At 37.8% G+C, this 25,365-nt stretch overlaps 1 protein-coding gene across 7 annotated transcripts in view; it reads right to left on the bottom strand.

Annotated features, from left to right (window-relative positions):
- CHD7 (chromodomain helicase DNA binding protein 7) overlaps positions 1-25,365 on the bottom strand; it is a 131,872-nt gene that overhangs the window by 4,281 nt on the left and 102,226 nt on the right. For 6 of the 7 annotated variants that reach the window (XM_048286429.1, XM_048286432.1, XM_048286427.1 and 3 more), the window contains 22 exons: positions 24,686-24,862; positions 23,201-23,344; positions 20,751-21,006; positions 16,043-16,253; positions 15,363-15,558; positions 14,972-15,139; positions 14,137-14,316; positions 13,739-13,849; positions 13,443-13,648; positions 12,307-12,506; positions 11,546-11,705; positions 8,424-8,513; positions 7,752-7,855; positions 6,250-6,379; positions 5,897-5,969; positions 5,625-5,679; positions 4,682-4,910; positions 4,305-4,513; positions 3,489-4,166; positions 2,930-3,090; positions 1,040-1,267; positions 370-813 (listed from right to left, as the gene is read on the bottom strand). In XM_048286429.1, the coding sequence (XP_048142386.1) occupies positions 370-813; positions 1,040-1,267; positions 2,930-3,090; positions 3,489-4,166; positions 4,305-4,513; positions 4,682-4,910; positions 5,625-5,679; positions 5,897-5,969; positions 6,250-6,379; positions 7,752-7,855; positions 8,424-8,513; positions 11,546-11,705; positions 12,307-12,506; positions 13,443-13,648; positions 13,739-13,849; positions 14,137-14,316; positions 14,972-15,139; positions 15,363-15,558; positions 16,043-16,253; positions 20,751-21,006; positions 23,201-23,344; positions 24,686-24,862 (4,410 nt within the window). The remainder of the gene's footprint in view (positions 1-369; positions 814-1,039; positions 1,268-2,929; positions 3,091-3,488; positions 4,167-4,304; positions 4,514-4,681; positions 4,911-5,624; positions 5,680-5,896; positions 5,970-6,249; positions 6,380-7,751; positions 7,856-8,423; positions 8,514-11,545; positions 11,706-12,306; positions 12,507-13,442; positions 13,649-13,738; positions 13,850-14,136; positions 14,317-14,971; positions 15,140-15,362; positions 15,559-16,042; positions 16,254-20,750; positions 21,007-23,200; positions 23,345-24,685; positions 24,863-25,365) is intronic. The other variant, XM_048286431.1, reaches the window with a different exon arrangement.

Raw genomic sequence — 25,365 nt, 5'->3', positions numbered from 1 at the left:
GGCAAAGCAATTTTTTTCCATTTCCAGTAAATGTTCTTCAAGATTCTCCAAGACCCACCCTTTTCAACACATCAAGAAAGACATACTTAAGCCTCAAAATGTATGTTGTTAGAAATATATTTTGAAAAAAAAAAAGTAATTTTAAAAGTACAAGCTACTTAAAACTCAGCTACAATTTTCTACAGTAAAATCTTGATGTGCACTTTTTTGTTCGGTTCAAAAAGAACTAACAGCTCTAAACAAAGAAAAACCTGGTTGGGCAAAAACTGTATGTTTCTATTAGGGAGAGTATAATAAGACAACACATTCACGAAGTACCACAGACAGAGAACAAATATGAGACAAAAAGGAAAAAAATTGTGGCCTTACTACAGTCAACGATGTCCGTTTGTTGCTCATGAATAACAGATCAAGCCCTTCTACATTTTTCCTCCTTCCTCTCCTCCTCTTCATGGGTGGTTCTCCATCTATTAAAGAGCCATTTAGTAGATGCCTTGTGGGTGTGCGTGAAAGACCTGCTTGCAGCAGCTCCATTTGAGTTTTAAAGGCATCAGACACGGGTGTGGAGACATTAGGCAAGATAAACTTTGAAGTAACAGATGAAAAATTTGAGGTAGAACTTGTTGCCTCTCGTGAGGCCTTTGATAAATCTACAATCTTTTCTTGTCCATTTTCTGAGACCACCTGAGACTCACGTAACTGGGCAACCATTTCCATAAGATTTCTCCTCTTGGCAGCTCTCTCAGCCTCAATTTCAATCTTTCTTCGTCTCCTCCTCCTCTGACGTGGAACTGATAAATTGAGTGCATCTTCCTAATAAAAAGCGAACATTTCCAAACATTAGCAAAGCTCTGTTTGCTACGCTGAATTTAAAATAAAACTCCAAACATGTAACTCTGAAAACAAAGCCTTCATTTTATTCAAAGAAACACTTTTACATTTTTACTATTTTATTTATGCTGGCTTATTTTCTATTATGCAAGAGAAGCTCATGCAAGATAAAATGTTTTATGTAAAAAAGAGAAAGTTGCAGCCTTGCCTTTGATAACTGAGGAGAAGCAGTGAGATCTTCACTGCCACTGACAGTGGCTTGACCAACCATGGAGAGCTCTGCAAAGCTCCTTTTCTGCAGAGGGCTGTCCACAGCTGTTGGAGTGTACCCAGGTATGAGCCCTTGGAAATCAAACATCTGGCGCCTATTTACTGGCCACTTCCCTTTCAGCACTGCTTCACAGATGTTGTCTAATCGGTTGATCATTACTCGGTCCTGAATAAAGGAAAAGTATGTAATGAACCTTCAGTGTAAATGTTGCCTTTTAAACTCAAATGAGTCTTATTACACAGTCCAGGTTCCAGAGCTTAAGGACAACATTCAGAAACACTTATTCTTGCATGTTAGGATAAACTGATCACCTTGCAAGAAGCTAACACAATTTTGTAGAACAAAACTTTAATAGGACTTTTATAATAAACTTTTATAAGCTGCATTTATATTGTGAGGGGAAGGAGAAAAGACAGACCAAGTTTTCTGTATGACAATGTACTAATTGAAAAATTTAATAGAAACTCCCTGTTGTTTTACAAAACTTCACTAGTTAGCAAAATCAACAGTTAGGAAGGGAAAATAAACACATCTGCAATCAGTGTCTTAAAGCTGCAGTTCTCAAGATCCAAGAGGCTGGATCTGCAATTCTGTCCTAGGAAGTGGATCCTCATTAGCGTCACTATTAATAAAGTTCAACATTATGAAACGGGCACCAACCTAGGGACATCTAATGAATGTCAATTTTCATTCCACGCCCATTATCACTTCAAATTTCACTGAAGCGTGTACACTAAAAATCTCTAATTATGTTTATTAGTCTACTTATGATGAACCTATACAGATGAAGGATTTTCTGTTCTACTTTCACACTACGACTGGAATAAGATTTTAGTGCACATTTCCAAAATACTTGCTGAAAGCAGAGAAAATGAGCATGATTTGATTTTTTTTCCATTTCAGTATTCAAACACATTCTACGCTAGCCTGCCTGAAGTAGTAGAAACTTCGGAACTCTAAGAAATACTGCTGGTTAGGGAATATGAGCATCAGTTAGCTTCCTGAACAGCAAAACAGTGCAAGAGCCACTAGCAAATCTCAGCAGCTGCAACAGACTGCTTGCTTTCCCCAGAAATAAGCCTATTAAGAGCAAGGTCCTCCTGCCCTGCTACCCCCTTCCCCCCCGCCCCAACCAGATGGCCCTGTTATGGTGATTAGTAAGCTTAAGACTATTACTACTTTATTTTTCTCTCTCCCCTTACTGCAAAGGAGAGTACTAAATTAAGTATGGATTTACTACAAGGTTACGGCTTTGTATTTTTAAAAACATTTTATATTAGATAATTTTCTGCATTGTTACCAAAATAAGATACAGCTTTACCCTATCTAAAACTGATGCTTATGTTTGCAGGATACCTTAATACAATTACATCTGTCAACATTACATAATGGCTTAGATCATGTAGGTCACCAAAAACTCTTCCCTACAATCTCCTCACCCCAAAATAAAAAGGTGATCTTAGAAAGTCTGCTCTAAATTCTGCAGATTGCTCTGCAGGCAAAATTCCTAGTTCAAAACTGTACAGTGGTGCAAGAGGTGGGACTCTGCTGACATAGGGTTATGGGCCCTTTGAAGAACTCATGTCTGCCAGCAGTCCATTGTTTTACTGAATGACACTATTTTACAAAAAAAAGCAATTTCTTTCATTTTCGCTGCTAGTTTTATGAACTTGAAGAAAAAAGTGCTATTCCACATATCATTCACAGAAAAAGGTCTCTTGCCTGCCAGAAGCACAGTATCTCACAAAAGCTCACTGTTACTTTGCAAGCACATTTCCCATATTTTACTTAAATTAAAAGAGACACATCTTTCTACCCCTAACCAACCTTAGGCCAGAAAGAGAAGGCAAATGTTCTCTCATGAAGCAGCTGAACCACAGAGGGATCCCCGTCTTCCATGTAGAATCCATCGCGTGTTTCATCCCTTGCGGTACTCATAGAGGCATTGCTTTCTTCATCAAAATTCTTACCCTGAGAGACTGCTCCTGCTGAATAACAATCATGACCAGGCATTAACATCCAGTGTCCACCCAGCTAGATAGGCTAAGGCAACCAGGCTTGAAACAACATTTCTAACTTGGGCTTTTGTTCAGTTAATTCCTACAGCAGAGCCCCAGCCATCCACATTTGGCATAGAGACCATGCTTATTGGCTCAGTGAGCTATCCTGGAAATCATCCCTTGTGGGGGAATACCCCACTGATGCTGGATGGTTCTTATGAAAGCTTATTTAGCCACCTGATACATGGAAGGGCAGAGGAACTGCTACATGTAGCCCATCCCATACCCCATAATGGCACCGTGTGTGCCATTTACCAGCTGGCACGAGCTACAACAGCTGTGGGGCTTATGTTAAGCACATAGAACTGATCTGACCAATGTATTACCTTCAGGTTGGGAGGATTCTTCTGATTTATCATCATCTTCCAGTTTCTCCTCTTCATCTTCTTCTGAACCTTTCTCAGAAATAGATTTTGGATCTACATCTGTACTCATTTCTATGTCTTTCAATTCACGTTTAACAGAGCCAGGCTCGGCCTCAGCATCACAGTCTGGTTTAGTGTCCTTATCTGCAGTATCTGTCTCCTCTTTGATTTCAGACTTTTCTTTGGCTGCTGGATTTTCAGACCCTTCAACTTTAGACTCTGTTTGTTCTGTAGTCTTTTCTTCTTGTACTGGTGTGGATGGGACAATTGGGGGTGTTTGACTGCAGCCAGCACCCAGAGGGTTTACAGAAGAGACAGTATTTGCATTACCTGTCCCTCTGTTTTGAGCAAAGTTTTTATGAGCCTCAAGAAAAGAGAGTTCAGGATCATTCAGAATGTGATAATCTGTCCTACTGACTCCATGTTTAGCAGCACCAATCAGTAAGTCTTTATCATGTTTACCACACTCCCACCACTCTGGCAGGTCCAGACTTGGCTGACAAAGTTTTAGCCTCTCCCCCAGCTGCGGGTGATGGAGAACCTGTTCCCGGATCTTGCGCAGCAGCTCGATGCGATACAAAGTTCTAGAAGCGCGCTCCTCTGTGATCGGCTCAATCAGCGTGGAAAGATCAGGAGGTTCTGCAAGGACACCGAGTTGTATTGTTTAACATGGACTGAATGCACACCCATTTCAAAATCTTTACACCTGGGCATGAAGTTTCAACAGTCCCATGGTCTCACGATATTCATGTTGATTTCCAGTCAGTTAAAACTTACCATCATCCGGTTTGACTGGCATTCGGCACACTCGTCTACACATATTCACAAAGCCATTAAAATACTTTTCCAAGCTTTCATCGGACTTTTTGTCAAGCCTGGCAAATGCTCTGAATTGATTCCACTCAAACTGATGTTTCACAGGATCAAAAATAACTCCGAAAGTAGACACCACACGATAAAAATCAGCTTCTTCTCTTCTTGTCCACCTAGTCAAGGAAGAAGCAGGATATGTGAGGCCACTGGATAAATGAGAGTCCAAACACAGTTTAAAAGCCTCAAAACCCCCTTAGTTTATTCTTTCAAAACAAAAGAGCAGTATGGGTGACACACAAGCTCAAATAAGATTTAAAGATAGATATCACCAGGAAACTCACTTTTGTCGTTTCTCAGTTATTATAGCCTCCCTTTCTGCCTCCAGTGCCCTCACTTCTTCTCGAGGCCGACGTCTCCTGCGGTCAGTCTTCATTAGTGCCTCTTGCCTCATTTGTTGCCTTTTATAGCTGCGCTGATAGGCAGTAATGAGGCGACGCAGACGGGTAGTCAGGGTTGAAGTGTTGGGCCAGTAGAGTTGCCCTAAATCAGCATTGCTTTCACTGTGCTTGTCTAGAGAACAGAGAAGTATTTGCACTGCAAAACCAACACTAAACATTTCCAAGTTTCTATGGCTATAACTGGATTCCTGTTTTATCAGATAAGAACATGTGCCTCTAATACTGGTGCATAATGAATTAGAAACAGGATAACTATTGGTAAGAGAGAAAAAATAGAATCAAACCATCCAACTCTAAGAAATGCTTGAGAAGCATTTAGAGATAACCATCAAGCATTATGATTTGATGTTATGAATGCAAACATATTATGAGCACTGTAAGTATTTAAATTAATGCAATGCGTCTTTAAATACATTGCTAAGAAGATCATTCTGCCTCTGAGGAAACACCTATGCTTATCGTTTCCCACTTTATTATTATTATCACTTAAACTTGGCAATTTTCCTCCATACTGAGGAAACAACATATTTGTAACTTCCAAGATTATCTCGGCAAAACCATCAACGGCTGCATTATGAAACATCCGGTCTTTATCATCATGGTTTCTACTATGTAATTAGAAATCCAGAGAACCATAATGTGGATTATTCAAAGACAGTATGTAATTGTTTTGAAAAATGTGAAGCATGAAGAGATTTGGCAGCAAAAAGCTTACTGTGGTATTGTCCCAAAACACTTCCTATCCCTTTATGTGGTAATATAAACAGCCCACCTTTCACTAAACAATCCCTTTTTGCCTTTTTAATTTCATTGCTGTAAGTCTTACTTGTGTGTGATTCTATGGACTCCTCTTTATCTTCTGGAGGTGAGTTTGCGAATTCCTTGGGGAGAAGACAGAAGTTATTTTAGTTTTCAGTTTTGACCATATGTCATGATTTGAGGAGAAAAATATGTCATCTGTCTAACACAGCAGCAAACAATCTTTGTAAGGTGTGTTTATCTGGTAGCTCTCAAACTTTAAAACACACATTAAAATAAATATGGAGAATCAATTATAATTGTACATATTTGTAATTACAGAAAATTGGGAGTTCTTACATCAATTTCATCCTTGAAAGGAGTTCTAGTTGGCTTATATTCTGGATCTTCATCCTCTCTGTCAAATTCACCCCTATAAAATATTTTAAAAATATTTTCAAGAAAAATACTGGTTTTGAGAGGGGGCTGATTTTCTGGACAAAAGAAAAAAAAAGCTACAAAAGCCATCAGTATGTTGTACCAAGTTACACATTTATATTTCATGCTCAACTGTGTAAACAATTCTATGTACTTTGTACATCATATGATCACTTCATATCCTCAGGCAGCATGTAAGTATAATATGACATATGAAACCATGCCAACATATACAATGCTGATAAAGTTTATTAATTTTTTCATGTTCTCCTTACCCATCACCACCATCTGCTAACATGTCTGTCCCTCTCTGTTCAGCAGCTATGGCCTTTGCATCAGGCATGCCAACCCGTTCCAGAAAGCACAGTGCTGGATCAGCTCTCATAGAATTGTACTTCTCATAACCTGCATGCAGAGCGGGAGACAAATGCTTTTTTAAAAGCTATGACCAGCTGTGAATAGAACAGGTCGAGGCAGTAGAAGTACTATTTTCTGGATTCATGATTTATTTTTAAATAAAACAAAGGAGCTGTCACCATGCTGGAAACATTTAATTCATGTAAAAAAATTGTTCATGTTGGTAAATTCCAACAGCACGGAAACATTTTCCCATCAATAACATTAACACATATAAGACAGTGAAGAAAGCACTAAATTTCATGTCATTATAAAGTAAAGTAAAAACCTTTCACAAGTGAAAAATTTCTTTAAGTTTCCTATATGACTTTCACAGTGGCTCTTGACATTCGATACTTGCCAGTGGAAACACGCAGACGCAAATGGAAGCGCACACATACACACACACGTATTTTCTATAGCTCCAGCCCTGCTGGAACCCTCAATATAGGCTGCAAAAATGCTGTATACATGGGTTATACGTAAGGCCAACGAACCTGTCTTATTAGGTTTAGGATGATGCATGTCAGTAAGATGACACTGTTCCCTCTATGGTTTTCAAACTGCTGTTTGCTTTTTTACTGCCCAAGTTGACTAGATGGAAAATGGCAGATCCCAACAGTGCACTGCAGGAAAATGATTTTTAGACTAGACTTGCCTCAGCTGAGCCCACAACACAGAGCTGCTGTACATAGGCAGAACAGCACAATTCAATTAGGATTTGTACTACAACACACTGCTCCTAACTGCTGTAGAGCCTCAAGCCAAACTGTAATCATGAAAGGTTTTATAAGCCATCATTCTCCCCTTTAGTCAGGCTGGGCTGCTGAGAATACCTCTGCGACCTCCAGAGAATTGGGATTATAATCAGGAATCGCTCACTGTATATATCATGCCAGCTCTGCATCCCCAGCCTTTCAAAGTTAACAAGGCTGCATCCCACTCAAGGGAGCCGGGAGTTCTCAACACTGACATTTGTGAAATATTGCTTGGAACAAAGCCCAGGAGGCACTTGTACAGATTAATAGCAGAGGTTAAGCCCACCGTCCACTTTGACACTGTTTGGCAGAGTTAGCAAGTGAAGCAGTGCTGGAAGCAAAGTTTATGGAGATCTATCTTTCTATTTGGCTATTATTTAAACAAATATGGCTTTGTTTTATTTACAGCCAAGAAAGTAATGTTTTCTTCTCAAATGTTCTGCAAACATTTAAAAACAGCATCTGATATTTACAGCTCATATTAGGTTTTTAATGCAGGCAAGAAAAAAGGGAGATACAAGCCAACAGTTCTTTGGAACAATACTTGTTAATATTATGACTGAACAGTCCTACACACTGAAAGCTTTACAACTGAGTTTTGTTGAGAGTGAGACATCACTTACCGTGTTTAAATACTCCAATTAAAAGGGATTTATCTGCCTCCTTATCCCACCAGTCTGCAGGAACTTCAGCATGGAATGGCTCAGGTATCCATACATCTACTTCACTGTCAAGACAGCATTATATACATTCTCAAAGGTATTATTGGACAAAGATTAAAAAAAAAAAAAACAGAACAAAAAAAGCCAACCCAAAAACCCCCAAGTGGTTTATGCTGCTCTATAAATATAAATTTTGAGGTAGAAAACCACCCCAAAATCCAATAGCCTAAAAAAATAATTAGGATGGTTAAACAAACAAACAACAAAAAATAATTAATCAACCAAAAAAACCCTCAACATCCCACCCCCATCCCCCCATTAAGCTATTTTGGGAGTCAAATGGTTATCTAAATATGATTCATTTAAGGTCTTAGTATTTTTAAAAAATCTTTTAAATTGAGATAGAATAATCCCTCAATATTAGCAGAACTGCAAATCCACTTCTGTCATTTCCCACATCGTTTCCTCCCCCAAGAAAATTACCCACTGCACTTGATAAAATAATAAGGCTGCCGGAGAATAGACATGTAAGAGATAAAGTGTGACCACCTCTAAATGCTGCATTATTATAGTACGTGTACTTTACAAAAGCCAGTGTCATAAAGCAAAAAATAAACCTGCACTTGCACTAACCTTGAGTCAGCACCCTCTAAGATCTTGTCTGCTTGGTCCCCTATAACTTCTTGTCGTAGATAGTAGAGCATGCGGACACGCAGCAGGACCCTGGAGAGGAAGGCAGAGGGGGGAAAAAGTTCTTAACTTCAGGACTGTTTGCCAACAGTGGCTTTTGGCAGCTGCTGCTGTTCATCCATCATCCTGCCAAGGCTGATTAGCCATGCTGTATGGTAGGCTTGAAGCGTGACAGATGGTGGCACATAATCACCTCTGTGTGGTGCTTTCTGCTGGCTTCCAACAGGCCTGCCTGGCAACTGCTTACACTGCACAGAGAGGGACCCAGCTCAGCCCGGCCCCGGCGCATTTCATTTAGTTCTACCTAGTGCAGCTTGTGAAGTTTAGACACGTACTCTACCACTGCCTCTGAAGTATTGAAGCAAGTTTGTAAACAACTGAGCAGATGGCTTTCAGTAACTGTTCTGCTTCATTATCTCATAAAATTTCCTCAGCTGCTGCCTTAATACCATTTTTGGAAGCACATCAGAAGTTGTAGGAATAAACGAGATATAAAATCTGGTTTTACTACCTTACAATAAACCCTCAATATGGAATGTCAGGTTTTTCAGATTATACAACTTTTTGCTTCTGAGAATGGGGGGGGAAAAATAATCCCCCATTTCCCTTGGGAGATATTAACTATTTTTACTCTTTATAGTTCAAACTGCTATTTAATTTTACCTATGCACAATCTAACTGTTACAAGGAAGTGAAAAATCTTCATTGCCAAGTTAATTTTTCCCCATTTCTGCAATACTACAGTCGTTTTTGGAAGCACTGTCAGGTGTTGTGGTCACACTCGAAGCTGGCAGGAGAGAGAATGGCAGACTGGATTTTCAAGGAGACTAGAAAAGAGGTCATTTCTGTAGAAAAAGTATCTACCTGAAAATAATCCTGCTCTCCCCTATGTTTACCCAATTCAGGGCACCCCCTGCTGCCTAGTTCATGAAGTAAAACCAGTACCAGCTAAGATGGAGATTACTCAGCCCGCCCTCTCACTGTACCCAAATCCATCACGGCAACTGTTGAATTGCTGCTGCTCCTGGAACAGCAAGATGACCAGGGAAGCAGTAATCTGATCACCCACTTGCATGAAAAATTTAGACCACCACCAGTTTGGAGATCTCCTTGTTAGAGATCAGGTGCCACTGGAGCAATACCCGGTTTCACACATGTTATTCAATCAAACCTCGGAAGAGCAGGGATTTGAATTAAGGTCATGTCTGCAATTCAAAACACGTCAGACATGCTTCTTTCTGTATACACAGTAACTGGGACCAGTAAGGTGTCCCTGCGCCCTGTGTGGCTATGTAAATAAGCTGTTGAGGGTCTCTATCAGCTTAGTATTAAGCAATAACAGCTGTTACATCAGGCCAAAGAGAGAAGCATGAAATAAAACCCAAGATAAACCAAAAACCACTGGCTCTTTGCACCTTTCAGGAGTCCTATGCATTAAACCAGCATACATGGTACTTTAGGAGAGGACACCAATTCTTACAAAGGCAACTTCTACTGGTACCTTTTGAAGGAAATTACTCAGATTATTAACTGGCTCCACCTCTGTTTGATTTTACCTGTGCTAAAAACATGTGGCTTCTACAATTCATTTAGTCCTGGTGAATCTGGGAAGTGAAGGAAAAAGATAGCAACTGAAAACATTCATGCACATTTACCAGTCTTCCCAGTCCTTGTAATTTTCTATTGTATTATTAAAGAAGCAGTACTTAAAAAATGAATTTAAGTGGGATCTGCAAACTGATACAGCAAGTAATGACGACATGTTACCTGAGAGATTAAAGTAATGTTACAGGAAAGAATTTTATTACTTTAAGAGCAAGTGAAATGTAGTAACAGACTCAAGTAACAGTTCAGAAAAGTCAGAAAGCAGTTTATTTGGAAGTGCACTCACTAACGTAATTCTATGAATATCTGTTGTCATCAGCTAAAAATCAAGCTTGGTTAGCATCTGGACTTGAGCTAATAAACCCCTTAAATTCCTTTCCTTCTTCATATCACACCCCCTATTGACAGCCCACAGGTACTTTTCAAATCAATAATTTCTTTCCACTAAACAGTATTAATGAGACACAATACATATTCAAACCACAAAAGTAAAGACGACCTTTCACTAACACTGTATTGCAACTGTGTGATATATATATATATATAAAATGAGGAGTAGAAATTTAAAAACAAAACCAAACACCACAAAATCCCAAAAGCAATCAACCACATCCCCAACTCTAAACCAAGGTGGTTTTGGGACAAGGTTCAGTGTCTGTAATGGAGAATATAGTAAGCAAAACTGAGATGGCATCAAAGAAAGCTGACACAAAAATAAGATATTACAAAACAAAAGCCAAAAGAAAATATGTAAGAAAGGCTCTTAAGAGACATTCATACAACAATAAAACATTATGTACAATGATCTTTATCGCCAAAGGCCTTTGGTTTAGTAACGTGTTTAGAATTTCAAAAATAAAATCAGGACAAATCAATTCAGGTAGAAGAGTTTGGTGAGAAATTTCATCTCAAAGGAGAAAGAATAAATATTCTGTATGATGTGGAGAGCAAGCAAGAAAGGGAGAGAAAAAATGAAGACAAAAGATACACCCACATATAGGTGAACTACTACATGAAACTCGTGAAACTAAGAACTGGATATATGAGTTTAACATCTATGGAACAGAACTTTAAACACCAGCCTGAGGGACCCCACAAGAAGGTAGGAAACAAACAGCTTTTATTTAAAGATAGCCAATTGTCAAGTGAAATAGACTTAGTGTAGGAATATAGTCTTCACTTTCTATAGTAAAAAAATAACCTAATTTGATTCCATTCTTATTTAGTAAGTAGAGAATAATTTTCTTCAGAAGTGTGCTGATTGTCATAAAGAGCTTACAGAAGTATCCAGATATCTGTTAAGATGATTATCCCCAAATTAAAAAGTAATAATGGCCTTTACATCCCATTAAATGGCCCTGTGTTCTATTAAATATATCCAAATGAAGTTGTGGACTTTTCAAAAGCATGTAGTTAAAAAGAATCCCAAACCTCTAAATGAAACATTTATTAGTACTTACTTATTACAGTGATGTTTGAGATGTTTCCTATAGCTGTCTTCTTGAAATAATACATCTGGATTACAGGTTGTGAGCCAATCAGCATCTTGCAGCATTGGCTGTGAACTCTGGGCTTTTACTTTCTTCCCTTTCCTCCCTCTGGGCACTGGTGCAGACAGACCTAGACAAAACCCCAATAGTTCTCACACAATCTGAACAGAAAAACTCTCACCCCAAACAACATTACAAACACACATTTAAAGCTAAGTATCACTGCTATATTCATTACTTCGTGGGCAACACAACCACCAAAAACTGAACAGCAACTTAATTCAGTACAGAAAATTGCAAGCAACAAAATCAACCAAAACTTTCATGCAAATTTAGGTGTGAAGATTTCAAAATTCAGAGTGCTAGCCAGAAAATGGTGTTATATAAATATTTCTTGTAAAAATTCTCATGAATCTAAATGGCCGTAAGGAAACAAGCTTTCTGATTTATGGCAATTTAAAAGAGATTAACTCCAGCAATAGGTGCCAACGAAAAATTATGCTGGAATATTTGTTTAAAACTAATTTAAGGGAAAGAGCACTGCATTCTACAAAGTGTCTGAGGGAGACTTCCCCTTTAAGTACAGACCAAGTCAAAGCCCACCTTACTCATAAAATCTGACAAGATCCTACGACATGTCAGAATGGCTATAGTTTAAACCAAATACATAGCACGACTGAAGCAATTCTTCCCTATTTACTAGCATCATTATTTGATTGTGGTAGACATACCAGAATGATTAACCAAAGCTCGAGTTTGCCCATCTGCAGTTGGAGTGATCAGATCCCAGATGAAACTTTTGATATTTTCATCCCCTTTGTAATGATTAAGACAATACACCAGGATAGTCCGGCAGATGGTTTCCACATCTTGCTCTGTTAGCTGACGTTTATAGCGCCCATGTGAGAGGATGTCAGTCCATCGACCCCAGCTATAAGAAAAATATGTTCAATACAAAAGCCAGGGTACTGGTATTTTAATTTGTGACTTTCAATTGAACTCCTTGTATCAAGCAAGTTGGGACCTCCTGTGTTAGCACTAATGCATTTTGCATTTGTAGGTTACATCAGGGAATCCAACCTCCAGCACCAAAGAGTTAAGAATGTTTATTTTACAGAACAGGCAATAAGTTCACTGCTCGTAAAGCTGCAATTGAACTACACTCAAATTAATAAAGTACATATGTTTAACTCTAAAGGTCCCAGTAAGCTACAAACAGGAAACTCAACCAATTCCTACAATCATGGGATTTGGGGAACCATTCCTATTTTGATCCAGAAACCTATTACTAGCAACTGTTGCACAATAATTTCTAAAATAAAGACAGTCGTTCTGAAGGCCACCGTGTTAGAAGTCAAATACAGCTACCTGCTTGCAAAGAGATGAAATTCAAATTGGCACACTCAATGGGAAAAATGTCAAGTACCAAATATCTGAATTTAAATGGTGCCAAAATACCAGAATATATGTTGAAAAAGTCTAGATTGACTGTTGATTTCAAAACCATTTTGTTCTTTACAAATACACTATTACTCTCTTCAACACTTAGAAAAGAGAGGTTAAAACTCATTAACTCAAGAATTCTTTACACTGAGAAACCAGAAACAAATATTCTGTCATCACAAAACCACTTATCTTACCAGTGAGCTCATAGCCATCTGTGAGACACTCAGATACTTTAAACTAAATAACACATATATAAGCAATTTATATATATAGCAACCAAAAAAAATCTAACTGGCATGTATAAGCATTATACAGTGTGATATTTTGTGTATGTGTCCAAGAGAAGGATGAGTTATTTACTATATATAATTTATTTTCAGATCTTTAGCCACATTTAGTATATTTTATTTGCATATCTTACCCATAAACCAACAAGTTCTTCTCCACTCTGAAACATTCACTTCGTGCATAACCTTGAGATTTGTCCTGAGGCCTACGGGGCTTAGTGCTAGGCTTTTCTTCAGAATCGCTTTCCAGGTCTGAAAACTCCATCAGTTCATCCTCTTTGACTGCACTGTAGAGTCTGGTTTGCTTCCTTACTCTTGGTGTATCAATAACTAGGTTGTTCTAAAATGAAAGGGAAAAGGTATAAATTTGGGGGGAGGGGAGGGGGAATCTTCAATTTAATTGCACTACAAACAGTCATAAAGCTCTTACCCTTCCATTTAGAGCATCAATATCCAGCTCAGCTTTCTTTGCCCACTTCTGCCAGAAATTAGGGTCATCCAAAGAAATGTCTGTCCTGTTCCCAGATGCAACGAAACTAGCCTAGTAGAAGTAAAAACACATGGATTGGTTTCTTAACTGCATGCTATGAAGAATACCTATTTTTCACTAGCAAATACAATACTTAGGACTTATGAAGAGGTAGTGTCAAGAAAGAAAAAAGGTAAGCCTGGAAGCTACCAGTACTGGAAATACAGATTCCCAACATTTGCAAGAAAAATACCTAAGATAAGTACACTGAAAAATAAATTGACACAGAAGACAGTTTAATATACTTCCACCTATTCTGGTCACATTTTGTTCATTTTCCTCTGAATGTCAATGCACACCTTTGCAAATGTTGAGCCTTTTCCTTCAGATTCAATGGTAATTGTGTGTGTTCGTCTTAAGAGAATCTGATCAATATCCTCTTCACAAAATTTAGACCCTTCATCTTCCTCATCCATCAGAGCACCATATGCCCCCTTTCGAAGAAGATCTTCTATTTCTTTTTTAGAAAGCTGTTGCACCTGTAACACATAAGAGGGGTTGTGGTTTTGGGGTTTTTTTGACACCAGCCAGTGGTGTTCACCTGACAGCACAATCAGATGGATTGTCCTCTTAATTGGCATTTTAAGAACTGAAGCTCTACAATAATGTGGAAATGGTCAATTAAACATTCATGCTGAAATCACCTTTTAAAGAAGAATACAAACAACAAAATTCTCAGGGTGAAGTTATGTGAGTGGTTTAAATGACTTAATAATTCATTGTCACTGAATCCCTTTAGCTCTGATGACTGCTAAACTCCTCCTGGGAGCAGATTTAACTTAGTAACCTGACAAAAAAGCTAAAGCAAAAAGAAGTCCCAAAGCAAAAAGGCTACACCAGCAAAAGCTAACTAGAAGAACTCCATAAAGTGCCAAGATCAACATAATGTAAAGGGTGGAATGATGAGAATGGATCAGGATTGAAGGAACATGACTCCACCTGCCCCCTTTTGGCAATAAGTGCGCCATTAGATAGGCTGAGCCAGTTCATGTAGCCAATGCCCTTAATTAACCCGACTTTAAAGTATCAGCCACACTCCATCTGAAAACAACTGTTCTCCAGCTAAAACGCAAAGCAAAGCATAACACGCTCATAGCATTTGTTGATAATGCACCTTAAAAAATTAATCCTTACCCCATTTGTGGCATTTTCTCTTCCACTCATAGATTGCAGCACAGCTTTATCAAGGCCCAACTTCAAGCTAGCTTTGTCGAACATTTCCCTTTCATAAGAATTCCTTGTTATCAATCTGTAAATTTTCACTGATTTGCTCTGCCCTATTCTGTGACATCGTGCTTGAGCCTGAAAAAACAAAGACAGATATTCAGTTACAGGTTACAAATATAAGAAAAAAAAATTTAAATAATCAATACAGGGAACTTTAGAAGGGTTTTTTTTCAATACAAATAATATTGTTTATGCTTTCAAGAGCGGGACAACAGATAATTTGTCTTGTAGGTGAAGAAAATTTCACAGTAAAAAGGCAAAGAGAAATTTTCAATAAAATCATCTCTTGTAATATTACCTGGAGGTCATTTTGGGGGTTCCAGTCTGAATCAAAAATGATGCAGGTATCAGCAGCAGTAAGATTAATGCCCAAACCTCCTGCCCTTGTACACAGCAGGAAAACAAACCTATCAGAATCAGGTCTTGAAAACCTGTCAATAGCTGCCTGACGCAAGTTGCCTCTCACTCGACCATCAATTCGTTCGTATGGGTACCTGAAAAATAGATGCATTATAGAGATTGCTTTACTGCCATGGCATTGCTTCTTTAGAAGAATATGCAATTAAAAACAACAAAGACAAATATGCTACTATGGGGTCAGAAGAACTACAACTAAGAGACTAACTTAATCAGTAAAGACATACTACTTTGTCTCTTTCCTTAGTAAAGAACAGACTGACTCCAAGGAATTCAATAAAAATTTAGGCCTAAACTAAAAACTCTAGAGCCACCAAAACATTTAACTGAGAGTTAAACTGAGAACCTAACAGCTCTCCATATGGGGTAATTTTCTATTCACCCAAAAGAAAAATCTCAGTACTTGCAACCTCCAGGTTTGCTCTTTCCCTTATTCAGATCACTATACAAAATTCTGTTTTAATTTCTTCCTTTTCTACATGGGTTTCTACACAGGTTAAATGTGGTGGTCACTGAGGAAGGCACAGTTTATTTACAGTTGTATTATATTGTTGCTCTCACCGTCTTTGAATGAGGTAGTCTTCCAGTATGTCCAAGCAGCGCACCATCTGGGAAAAGATAAGCACCCTGTGGCCACCAGCCTTCAGTTTTGGCAGCAGCTTGTCAATCAGTACTAGCTTGCCAGCAGCCTGGATCATTGCCTGGAGCTGAAAATCTGGAGAGTCGGCATTGTGTGTTTCTTTAAACTCTTCCAAAATTTTCTCTTCAGCACCTGCAAAGATTGGACAGCAATACATGAACACTGCAAAGGGTTTTATTAATAAACAATGAGCTCGCCTTCAACACCCTATAGAAACTGCAGGAATGTTTTAAGCACTATGTAAATAAACATTTATAAAAAAAAATAAACATTTATAAAAAATATTAAGCATAAATTTAAAGCAAACATATACACAAATACAGCCTAAATAAAAAAATAACACTGAAAATTCATTTTTCCCTCTTTTGAACAACACTAAACTCTTTCCTAAATAAATTCATAGAACTATTTATTGATGCACACAATTCAATGAAAAAAAAAGAGAAAAGATGAAAAAATTAAACATATTTCAACTGATAAAATTGAGTTTTTGTCCTTTTAAAAATGCAACATGAAAGAAAAAAATGTCTTGTTTCTACAAGAAAATACAAGGGATACAAATAAGATTTAATGTCTGTGCCTCTGAAATCAGCCTTAAACATCCACATGACCTGAAACCTGCTCCTTTCATTATTAATTATAAAACCAAAATCCAAGTAATTAAAAACCTCCTCACTGAATGTATTTTTTTTGTTCAGTTTGATGAAGCTATCCAATGTATTTATTTTTTCCAGCATTAGTCAAAAGTTCTTTCTGGTCACTCGCTTTGCCTATGAATGATATGCACAGCAGCAACTATTTGCTTGTTCTGCTCACTATCAGGAGACTACAGACCAAGTTTAAGTCTTCTCTTCAACCTCTCCTATGCTTTTACTCCATTTTTTATTTCACTTCTACAAACAGTGGACAATTCCAAGAATTATCAGATTGCTCTTCTTGGCACATAAAGGGTTAGGAATCTTTGTTTTAAGCTTATTTCACCTCCAAATAAACCCTTTTTTGGAGCCATCTTTTTTTGCCTCTGCTTTGTTTTTTTTTTTTTAAACAAAATGTAGTTTCTAAAATATTTCTGGTTTGTCTAATATTCAGCTTCCATACTGCTTTTGAATTGCACACGGAAAGATGGAAGGGTTGAGGGAGGGGGAAGAACAGCTTACTGCCAGGCTTCTGCTGAGCATCTCTCTCTCAAATCCCAGCTCTAAGTAGATGCCTGTAAACAAACACGGAAACGCACCCTCCCTGTGTGATCGCTGGTTCAGTGCCTGCTGTAATGCAGTGCCTGAACCAGATTTCACCCAGAGCAGGCTGCCTGACAGCTTCGTGCTGCTCCATGCACTCCCACTACTCGCTTTTACAGAACCTGATGGACTCAAGATGTGATCACATTTCAAGGTAGTTTTATGTCCCTGGATTCTCCTGATCTGGATTCCCTGCTCCAAGCACTACTCATCCTAATGGTTTGCAGATAAGAAAAGTAAGCCTGGATGAAATTAGTGTAAGCAGACACTCAAAGTTCCTTTCAATCGTATCATCTCCCATCTTTGCAAAAAAAGGTAGAATTTTGGGCACTAAATCTGCAATTCTGTACTGAACTTTGGCAATTTCAGGATACAGCAGGCTGTCAAGCAGTTCGTATACAGTAATTTCAGTAATCTTTCCAAGTTACATCCATTATTTCTTACTCAACTGTGATATCCAAATTTAAGTTTCACTACTATGAATCAAACCAATACGCAAGAACAGCATCTGCAAAAGCAAACCACACCGCAACAAACCCACAATCTGGTCTAATGAATGGTGAATTTGTAGTATCAGAGCTTGGCCTTAGCAGGACCCAAATCCACTACAGATAACTCCAAAAATCTGCTCTTTCAATAACTCTGTCCTAGCTAAATCCTGTAAAAGACCCTCCTGGTTTTTTAATTCCTATTTCAATTGCAATTACAACACGTACATTGAGCAGCTTGTTACCCAGAAGTTTCTTGATGCAGTAACTTGCAGGTCTGTAAAACTACTTGCTATTCTAGCTGATTTTTAGCAGGGGATGAAAGGAAGGTATTTGAATGTGTGTTTGATCAACCAGGGAAACCCCCACTTCTACTCTTCGTTAAGAGAGGCTTCCAGGGCTCAAGGGGGCATAACAAAAAGAGTGAGGAGCCTTTCTGGTGTTCAGCATTAGGCTGTGTAAGTATAGAGGCATTCCCCACTGCTGGTTCTTGGAGACAGAGAGAGGAATGATGTATAAATACTTGAGAAGGGTTGCTATGGAGAAAACAAGGAGTCCAGCCCTAAGAAAAATGACAGACAGTGCTTTACCCAAGTTGGCTGGAGAATACCCAACATACAGCAACTACCTCGAGAAGTCTCCTCCCAGTCTCAGCAGACCACAGAATACATCTATCAATCAAGAAAGCAAGCCCCACTTTGCATTCAACTCCTACCATACTATTTTCATCATATAGCCTTAACTGAAGGTTATATAGAAGACTTGCTTGCAACTCTTACACAAAACAAAACATGTTCAAATGTTCAAATACATGTGCACTACTGCTGGGTCACAAACCCCACAGACTTGGAAGAAAATGAGAAGGATTCAAAAACACTTTTATAAAAGCAGTTAAGCCTAGAGAACAGAACTTGCTACTGCAACAAATCATTTATCATGAGAGTAGTATGCTAGGATAAGTACTAGCACTGCAAAAACTCTTAGCAGAAATAAAATAAACTTGTGCCATTACACTAGCTAAAAAGCTGTTAAATATCAATCAACAAAACAGAACCTTGGGCTCAGGCGACTACAGGATGTAGGAGTATTTTCTGTCCTAGAACTATAAAGGATGTATTTGTTTAGTTCCATCTCCACATCAGGATTTCTTTTTCCCCTCAAATCTGAAGGTTCAACTCACCTGCCACATTGCTGAATGATACCAAGCAAGTCCAAAGGTTCAAAAAGTCACAAAAATGTTATAAAGGCAAATGCATTCAAGAGACAAACCCACCTCCCTTTATTAAGATACAGTCATCAAAAAATATTTGAAGTTTTCTAAATAAACACCTGAACTTTAGAAGTCTCTAAATTATATTAAATGATACAAGACTTCTGAGGGAAAAAAAAAATCCCTGCTGTAGGCAACACTACAAGCACTACTTATAAACTCTATTTGACAAAACAAAGTAGCAGCAAAATATTCAGGTTTTTTTCTTTTAACAAACATGAAATAAGGAAAATTAATAGCAAGGTTAAAAACAGCTGAAAGCCAAGAAGCATCAATTCAGATGCTCATAACCTGAACATCCTAAACTATTCTGATAAACTCATTTATATAATGGATTAAATTAAGCCCAAGAATCAAGTAAAAAACCCAACAAACCCTGCACCAGAACCACAAAACTACTTCACTATATGTCATATGAGTTTAGAAACTGAACAGCCACCAGCATGGATGAGTTGAAGTACTTTGGAGTAAGCCTATATCATGTCTTTGGAATAATTACTTGTGCATGAAATATAATCAGATGTAATTTTGCAGATCAGTTTAAGCATTTTTCCCTCCATTTAAACAAAAAATGTCAAGGAGAAGAACTTAACTACTGCAATATGGAAGTTATACAATAAAAAACCATTTCAGGTTTTTTATTGCATAACATATGGCTCTTGAACAAAACAGTCTTTCATCATGAAGCCTATAACCAGCATAAACCAACCATAAATCATATTTAGTAAGAAACAGGAGCTGGGAAACAAGAAAGTAGTAGAACGCAACCCTTTATGGAGGCTTGTGTTACATCCTCAAAGGGAAGAACTGACCAACACATACAAGTTTACCATACTTCAGACAGCTATAGCTGGCTGGTTCATCATAGAGTTGGTCACTGGAACAGCCTCCCCAGGGAAGTGGTCATGGCACCACGAGTCAAGAGTTTAAAGACCATCTGGTCCTTAAGTCATATGATTTAGTTTTAGGTAGTTCTGTGAGGAGCAGGGAGTTGGACTCAGTAATCCCCGTGGGTCCCTTTCAACTTAAGATATTTTATGATTCTATACTACTTGCCAAAGATAATCCTGATGTAAAACCAATACCATCACACTGAAAAACAGTCATTAAAGTCTAATATGACATTCCTCCTAATTTTTCTCTTACTAGTCAAATTAAGAAAATCAACTGACAACATGTGCTATAAAAGCAGGCTTGATCATGATTTCTTACCCTGCAACTTTTTATTCAGAAATTTTAAGTTACTACCTTATGATGTTCTACAGCAAGAAAGTAAATAGCAGCTAACTATAACCGAAGAAAAAATTGCCATATTTATGCCAGCATCCAACAACCTGCATGACAACTGAAGTCTTGTTTGTCACAAATAATAGAAAGGAAAACTTTATAATACCAACATTAACTCAGTCAGGACTAAATTTGCCAAGAAGCCTTGGGAAAAAGCAGCACAGATGCCTGCAAAAGCAGTGCTGTCCTAGCTAGCAGATATCCATACCTATGACGACCTAAAAGGTTATCTCACTTTTCTACTTAAAATAAATGAATAAACATAAAGACACACTAAAATGGAATTTATACGTAGTGAACATCTTTACAACCACTTCTCAAATGAGGAGAAAAGTAGGCAGCCTACCATTAATAAGGTATGGATGATTGCAGCATTTTCTTAGTTCCATCATAGTGTTTAAAAGATTAGGTACATTTGCCTGACCTCCACCCTTGGAAAGAAATGTGAAATTCTTTTCAAGAATAGCACGGTAGTATTTCTTCTGAATATTTGTCAGCTCAACTTCAATGATGGTTTCCTCTTTTGGGGCCAGGTTCTTTTCTACATCCTCCTTGAGACGTCTCAGCATCATCGGCTTCAAAATAGCTTGCAGTTTTTGCACCTGGAAAACAGATGTTTAATGAACTAGCTGAATTAAAACTGCTAAGAATCAAATACTCATTTTTCAATTCCCTTAATTCTAAAAATCATTGTTTTCTACCCCAGATGCCAAGTAGAGGGCATTCATAAAAAATCTTTCCTCAGTGACTCAGCAGCAGGTTCTCCTTGTTAACTCAGTGACATGCACACTTCTAAAGTCTATTTTTGGTGTGTAGACCTTCTGTTTAGTGATGTCTGTTATTAAATAGACCTCACTGAGATCTATTCTTCTAGACAAGGACTGTACAACACACAAATCATGCAGAGCTAACCCTTTGTTAAATAAGCAACTCTGACACTTTAAGATAACTTTTGCAGTTCACTTCTAATTACTAAGCAGTATTTATTGCTACTTTCCCACTTCAGGTATCTGCTTCTAATTATTTTCTTATTTCCCTAGTTTTGACATCCACTGAATTAGAAAACTGTTTAGGACTGGTCTAAAAATGAAAACATTGTATTTCTGTTAATTTTAATGGCACTGATAATTTTTAGTGTCTCTAGGTTTTGTGGCATATTCTTTAAGATATCCTAAAGGGTGGGAGGGGCAAAGAAGAAAATGTCAGTTTTCTTTAAAAAAAGGCTAAGTTTTTTAAAGTTTTTGTGAAAACTTTAGTTTCAAGTGAAAAGTTCAAACATACTCCATATTAAAAAAACCCAAAACACCTGGCATTTAGGTTGTGTCTCAAAGTACAAACCAGCTCAGTGCTGAAGAGCTAATGATTCACCCTGAAATTGGTCATCATCTCCTGATGCAGAGCCACACAGCAGAAACAAGAACAAAAGACACTTTCTCCTGAATTTACATCATTCCATTCCCTTAGTAATAAAGCAACTTCAGACCACGCGGTAATTAGCACGGAGGGATGAACAGTTGAGAAAATATATGGAATAGGATTGCAAGGAATGGAGGAGAAACCCCAAGTCATTAACACATAACCTGTCCCACTTCTTGAAAGACAAACCCAATTCCAAAACATCTGAGTGTCAACAGATAAGGAAGTTCTTCTGAACTTATTGGACCAAGCAATCAAGGCTCTAATTCTGATCATGTCCAATGGCATTATTTTAGTAACAGTTCCATGTGTGGCTTCAAAAGCTACAGTCATTTTGAACTGGCCAGATAAAAGCTGCATTGACAGTTAGGATATATTAGCTCCAGCTCAAACACTGCACTAACAGGACTGCATGGCTTCTGCATCAGAGCTGGCTCACTTTCAGTCAGGTCAGTGTCCATTCTGACTGACATGCAATAGCCTGCGCAACCTATGGAAACATATCCCATGATTTTGCCAGGAGGCCAGGGGCTAGAGGAAGAGCTATTTCATAATTTAATCTATTATGTATGAAAGAGTTGTTCTCAAAGAAAGTCAACAAATTCAAGCAGTCAAAGTTAAGAGATATCAAAAATTGAATTTTCAGACAAAGACAAAAAAGTTGCATATAAAAAAGCATGCAGTTATTATCACAGGATGCAAAGGGCCAAATTAAGATGCCATGCTTCAGTTAACTCCTAATATTGAGGTGGTTTGGCCTTTTGAAACATTTTGATACATAGAAAGAAACATTTTACATTTTAGATATAAAACATGTTGCACCTAGGGTCTTTCATTTTGTATTGATTTATGCATTTCTGCTATTGGACAGACTGATAAATCTGTTTCTGAGTAAAAAAAAGACCTCCCTCCATTTGGTTACCTCTTACTAAAGTGGGTTTCGAGTATGTTCCTGTTTGCACTTAAATAACTGAGAAAACTCTCAGATGTCAATTCCACAGAAGTTCCAGGGACAGTCCCTTCACTTGGATGCTTAAGGAAGAATGCCAACTGACAAGTTAATTCTCTTACAAGTATTTGCATCCAGAAACCATTACAAGACACCCCACTTCTATTTTTAAGCACTGCATTTTAACAAAGGGATTTTTTTCCTGTTTCTGCATGACCAATGGACAAAGGACTAAAAATAAAAAAACAGAACAGTGATAGGGCAAAATTACTTTTGGCCAAAAGCAAAAAACCATCAGCTGAATGAAAATAAACAAACAAAAGAAGAGATAAACCCACTATGGTCTTCCAGGAAGTAAATAGGTATCAGTTGAAAAAACAAGTAATGAAGTATTTTCTAAATAGAAAAATAAGTATGCAAGGTAAGTTTACCTGCTCTTCAGTTTTAAGATCCCCAAATTCTTGCATGAATGTGGTTTCTGATGGAAAGCGACCTGGTTCCAAGAAGTGAAGCAAGCTAAACAGCTCTTCTACTGTATTTTGCAAAGGGGTTCCAGTAAGCAGAACTTTATGCTCCTGAAAGGTTAAGAAATAATTCCCTAGGAATCCATCACTATAATTTTCAATGGAAAAATACACAGAATTTTTTCCCCTTGTCACTATGTCTGTCTCACCTTTGCTTCCTCTCCCCTCCCCCAGCTACTTACATAAAACTCTTCTCAAGACATTTCTAACTGGTACTCTGGTGTTCCTTCAGTGATAGCCCAGAAAAACACTTCACTACTTAAGCAGCTTCAAAAGTCCTCCAAGATACAAGAAGAAATTTTACTGGTCCACCATGTCCCATCCCTTTCACAAGTACAATGAACTTTAAATGGTAAAATAACAGTTGAACTTATCCCACCATTTGCAGTAAAAATTCACTCATTTACCACACCTCCAATTGACCTCAGTGCACTGACCTCCTCAGGGCAGGAGATCAACACAGGATCTAACAGGAAATCTGAAGGAGAGTTCTGCTTTCCTACTACATGCTACAGAGCATGAGAGTGGCAGAGACAAAAGTTGCATATTGTTTTAGAGAAGGAGCCCAGACAGGTTCAGCAACTAGCTCAGAGCCAAACATAAATTTAGCAGTGTAACAAGAACTTATGAGAGAAGTCCCATGTCTCTATCTATAGTCTATAAGACTATAAGCTCAGCTCTCCTCTAATAGCAACCATAAGAAAAACAAATGGTACACAGTATTTTTACAAACCAAATTATGGGTATTAGCTTAGCATGACTGCATTACTCTCATGTTTTTAAATATTCTGCCCAAAAATAAGTAATTATTGTGTCTTTTAAATGGTAAATACCTGTACATTATCTTATTTTTCTCTATGAGTTTCATACACCTATTTTGTACACATACCATAATACTTGTTTATGCGACCATCAGAAACCAACTCACTTGCCCTTCCATAGTCAATGTGAAAGAACATCCTTATGGCCACGCAACAGATTAACATTAGGGCTGATATTAATGCAGAGCAGTTTAACTCTCATGGACAAATTTGGCCCCCTGACCACATTATACTTTTAAATAAATGTCTATCCTAAGAAGTGACTATGGATTAAGCCACATGAAGGGAGAGAAAGGAAAGAATAAATTTATCTTTATTCTCTTAGGAGAAGCCACATAATTCTATATCTAAATCAATGAAAAAAACCTTATTAAATATCAGCAGTCCAAAACTGAAGGTATGCATATACTTCAAGGTATCTTACAGACTTTCTCATCTGCCTTCCCTCATTTTTCTTAACACTTGATGATTTACTTGGGAAAAAAATATTTTCTTTTATTTTTTGATTAAACCGTAAATCAGAAATAATAAAAATACAGAAGACTCAAAGGTAAGAGATGTTCACACTGACCAGGTCCATCATCTTGAGTCCTTCCAAAAGCTTACAGTTCCTGTTTTTCAGCCTGTGGGCCTCATCAATGACCACGCAACGCCATGGAATGTTACGCAGCTCCGGGCAGTCAGTCAAGATCATTTCAAATGTTGTGATAATGGCATGGAACTTGTAGGACCCCTTTATCACACGACCCTAAAAAGAACAGCAAATGTTGAAGTAAACTCCCTGGCAAAGAAAAGAAGCAATTTTTTTCATCTTCAAATTTCACTGTTTAAACATACAAAACAGTACAATGGACAAGACATTTAAAGCAAATTAAGTCATTATTGCTGACTAAATGGGAGAATACAATTCTGTAAGTTTGCTACTGGCTTCATGATAGCTGTTTTTAATCCGGTAAACAGGCCCACAGAATCACTGCACATTGATTACAAAGAAGTTATGCAAGTATTTCAGTTGTAATTCATATGGATTACACTAATGCCTTGAGGCATTAATGTATTGCTGCAATATTGAAATAAGGTTTTCAGACTTTGTCAAGACAATTCTCTTTTTACTTCTGAATTGAAGGTACATGAAGGTCCTCCCAAACAATCCAAATACAGCAAAAGTGCATTAAGGCTTCCTTTTTATGACTATTTGAATATTGTGCTCACTGTTATTAGTTTGGGTTTTTTTCCTGGTAGACACTAGGG

The sequence above is a fragment of the Corvus hawaiiensis genome, chromosome 26 (genome assembly GCF_020740725.1).
Source record: "Corvus hawaiiensis isolate bCorHaw1 chromosome 26, bCorHaw1.pri.cur, whole genome shotgun sequence".
Taxonomy (NCBI): Eukaryota; Metazoa; Chordata; class Aves; order Passeriformes; family Corvidae; genus Corvus; species Corvus hawaiiensis.
This window is presented reverse-complemented; position numbering and strand designations above follow the sequence as displayed.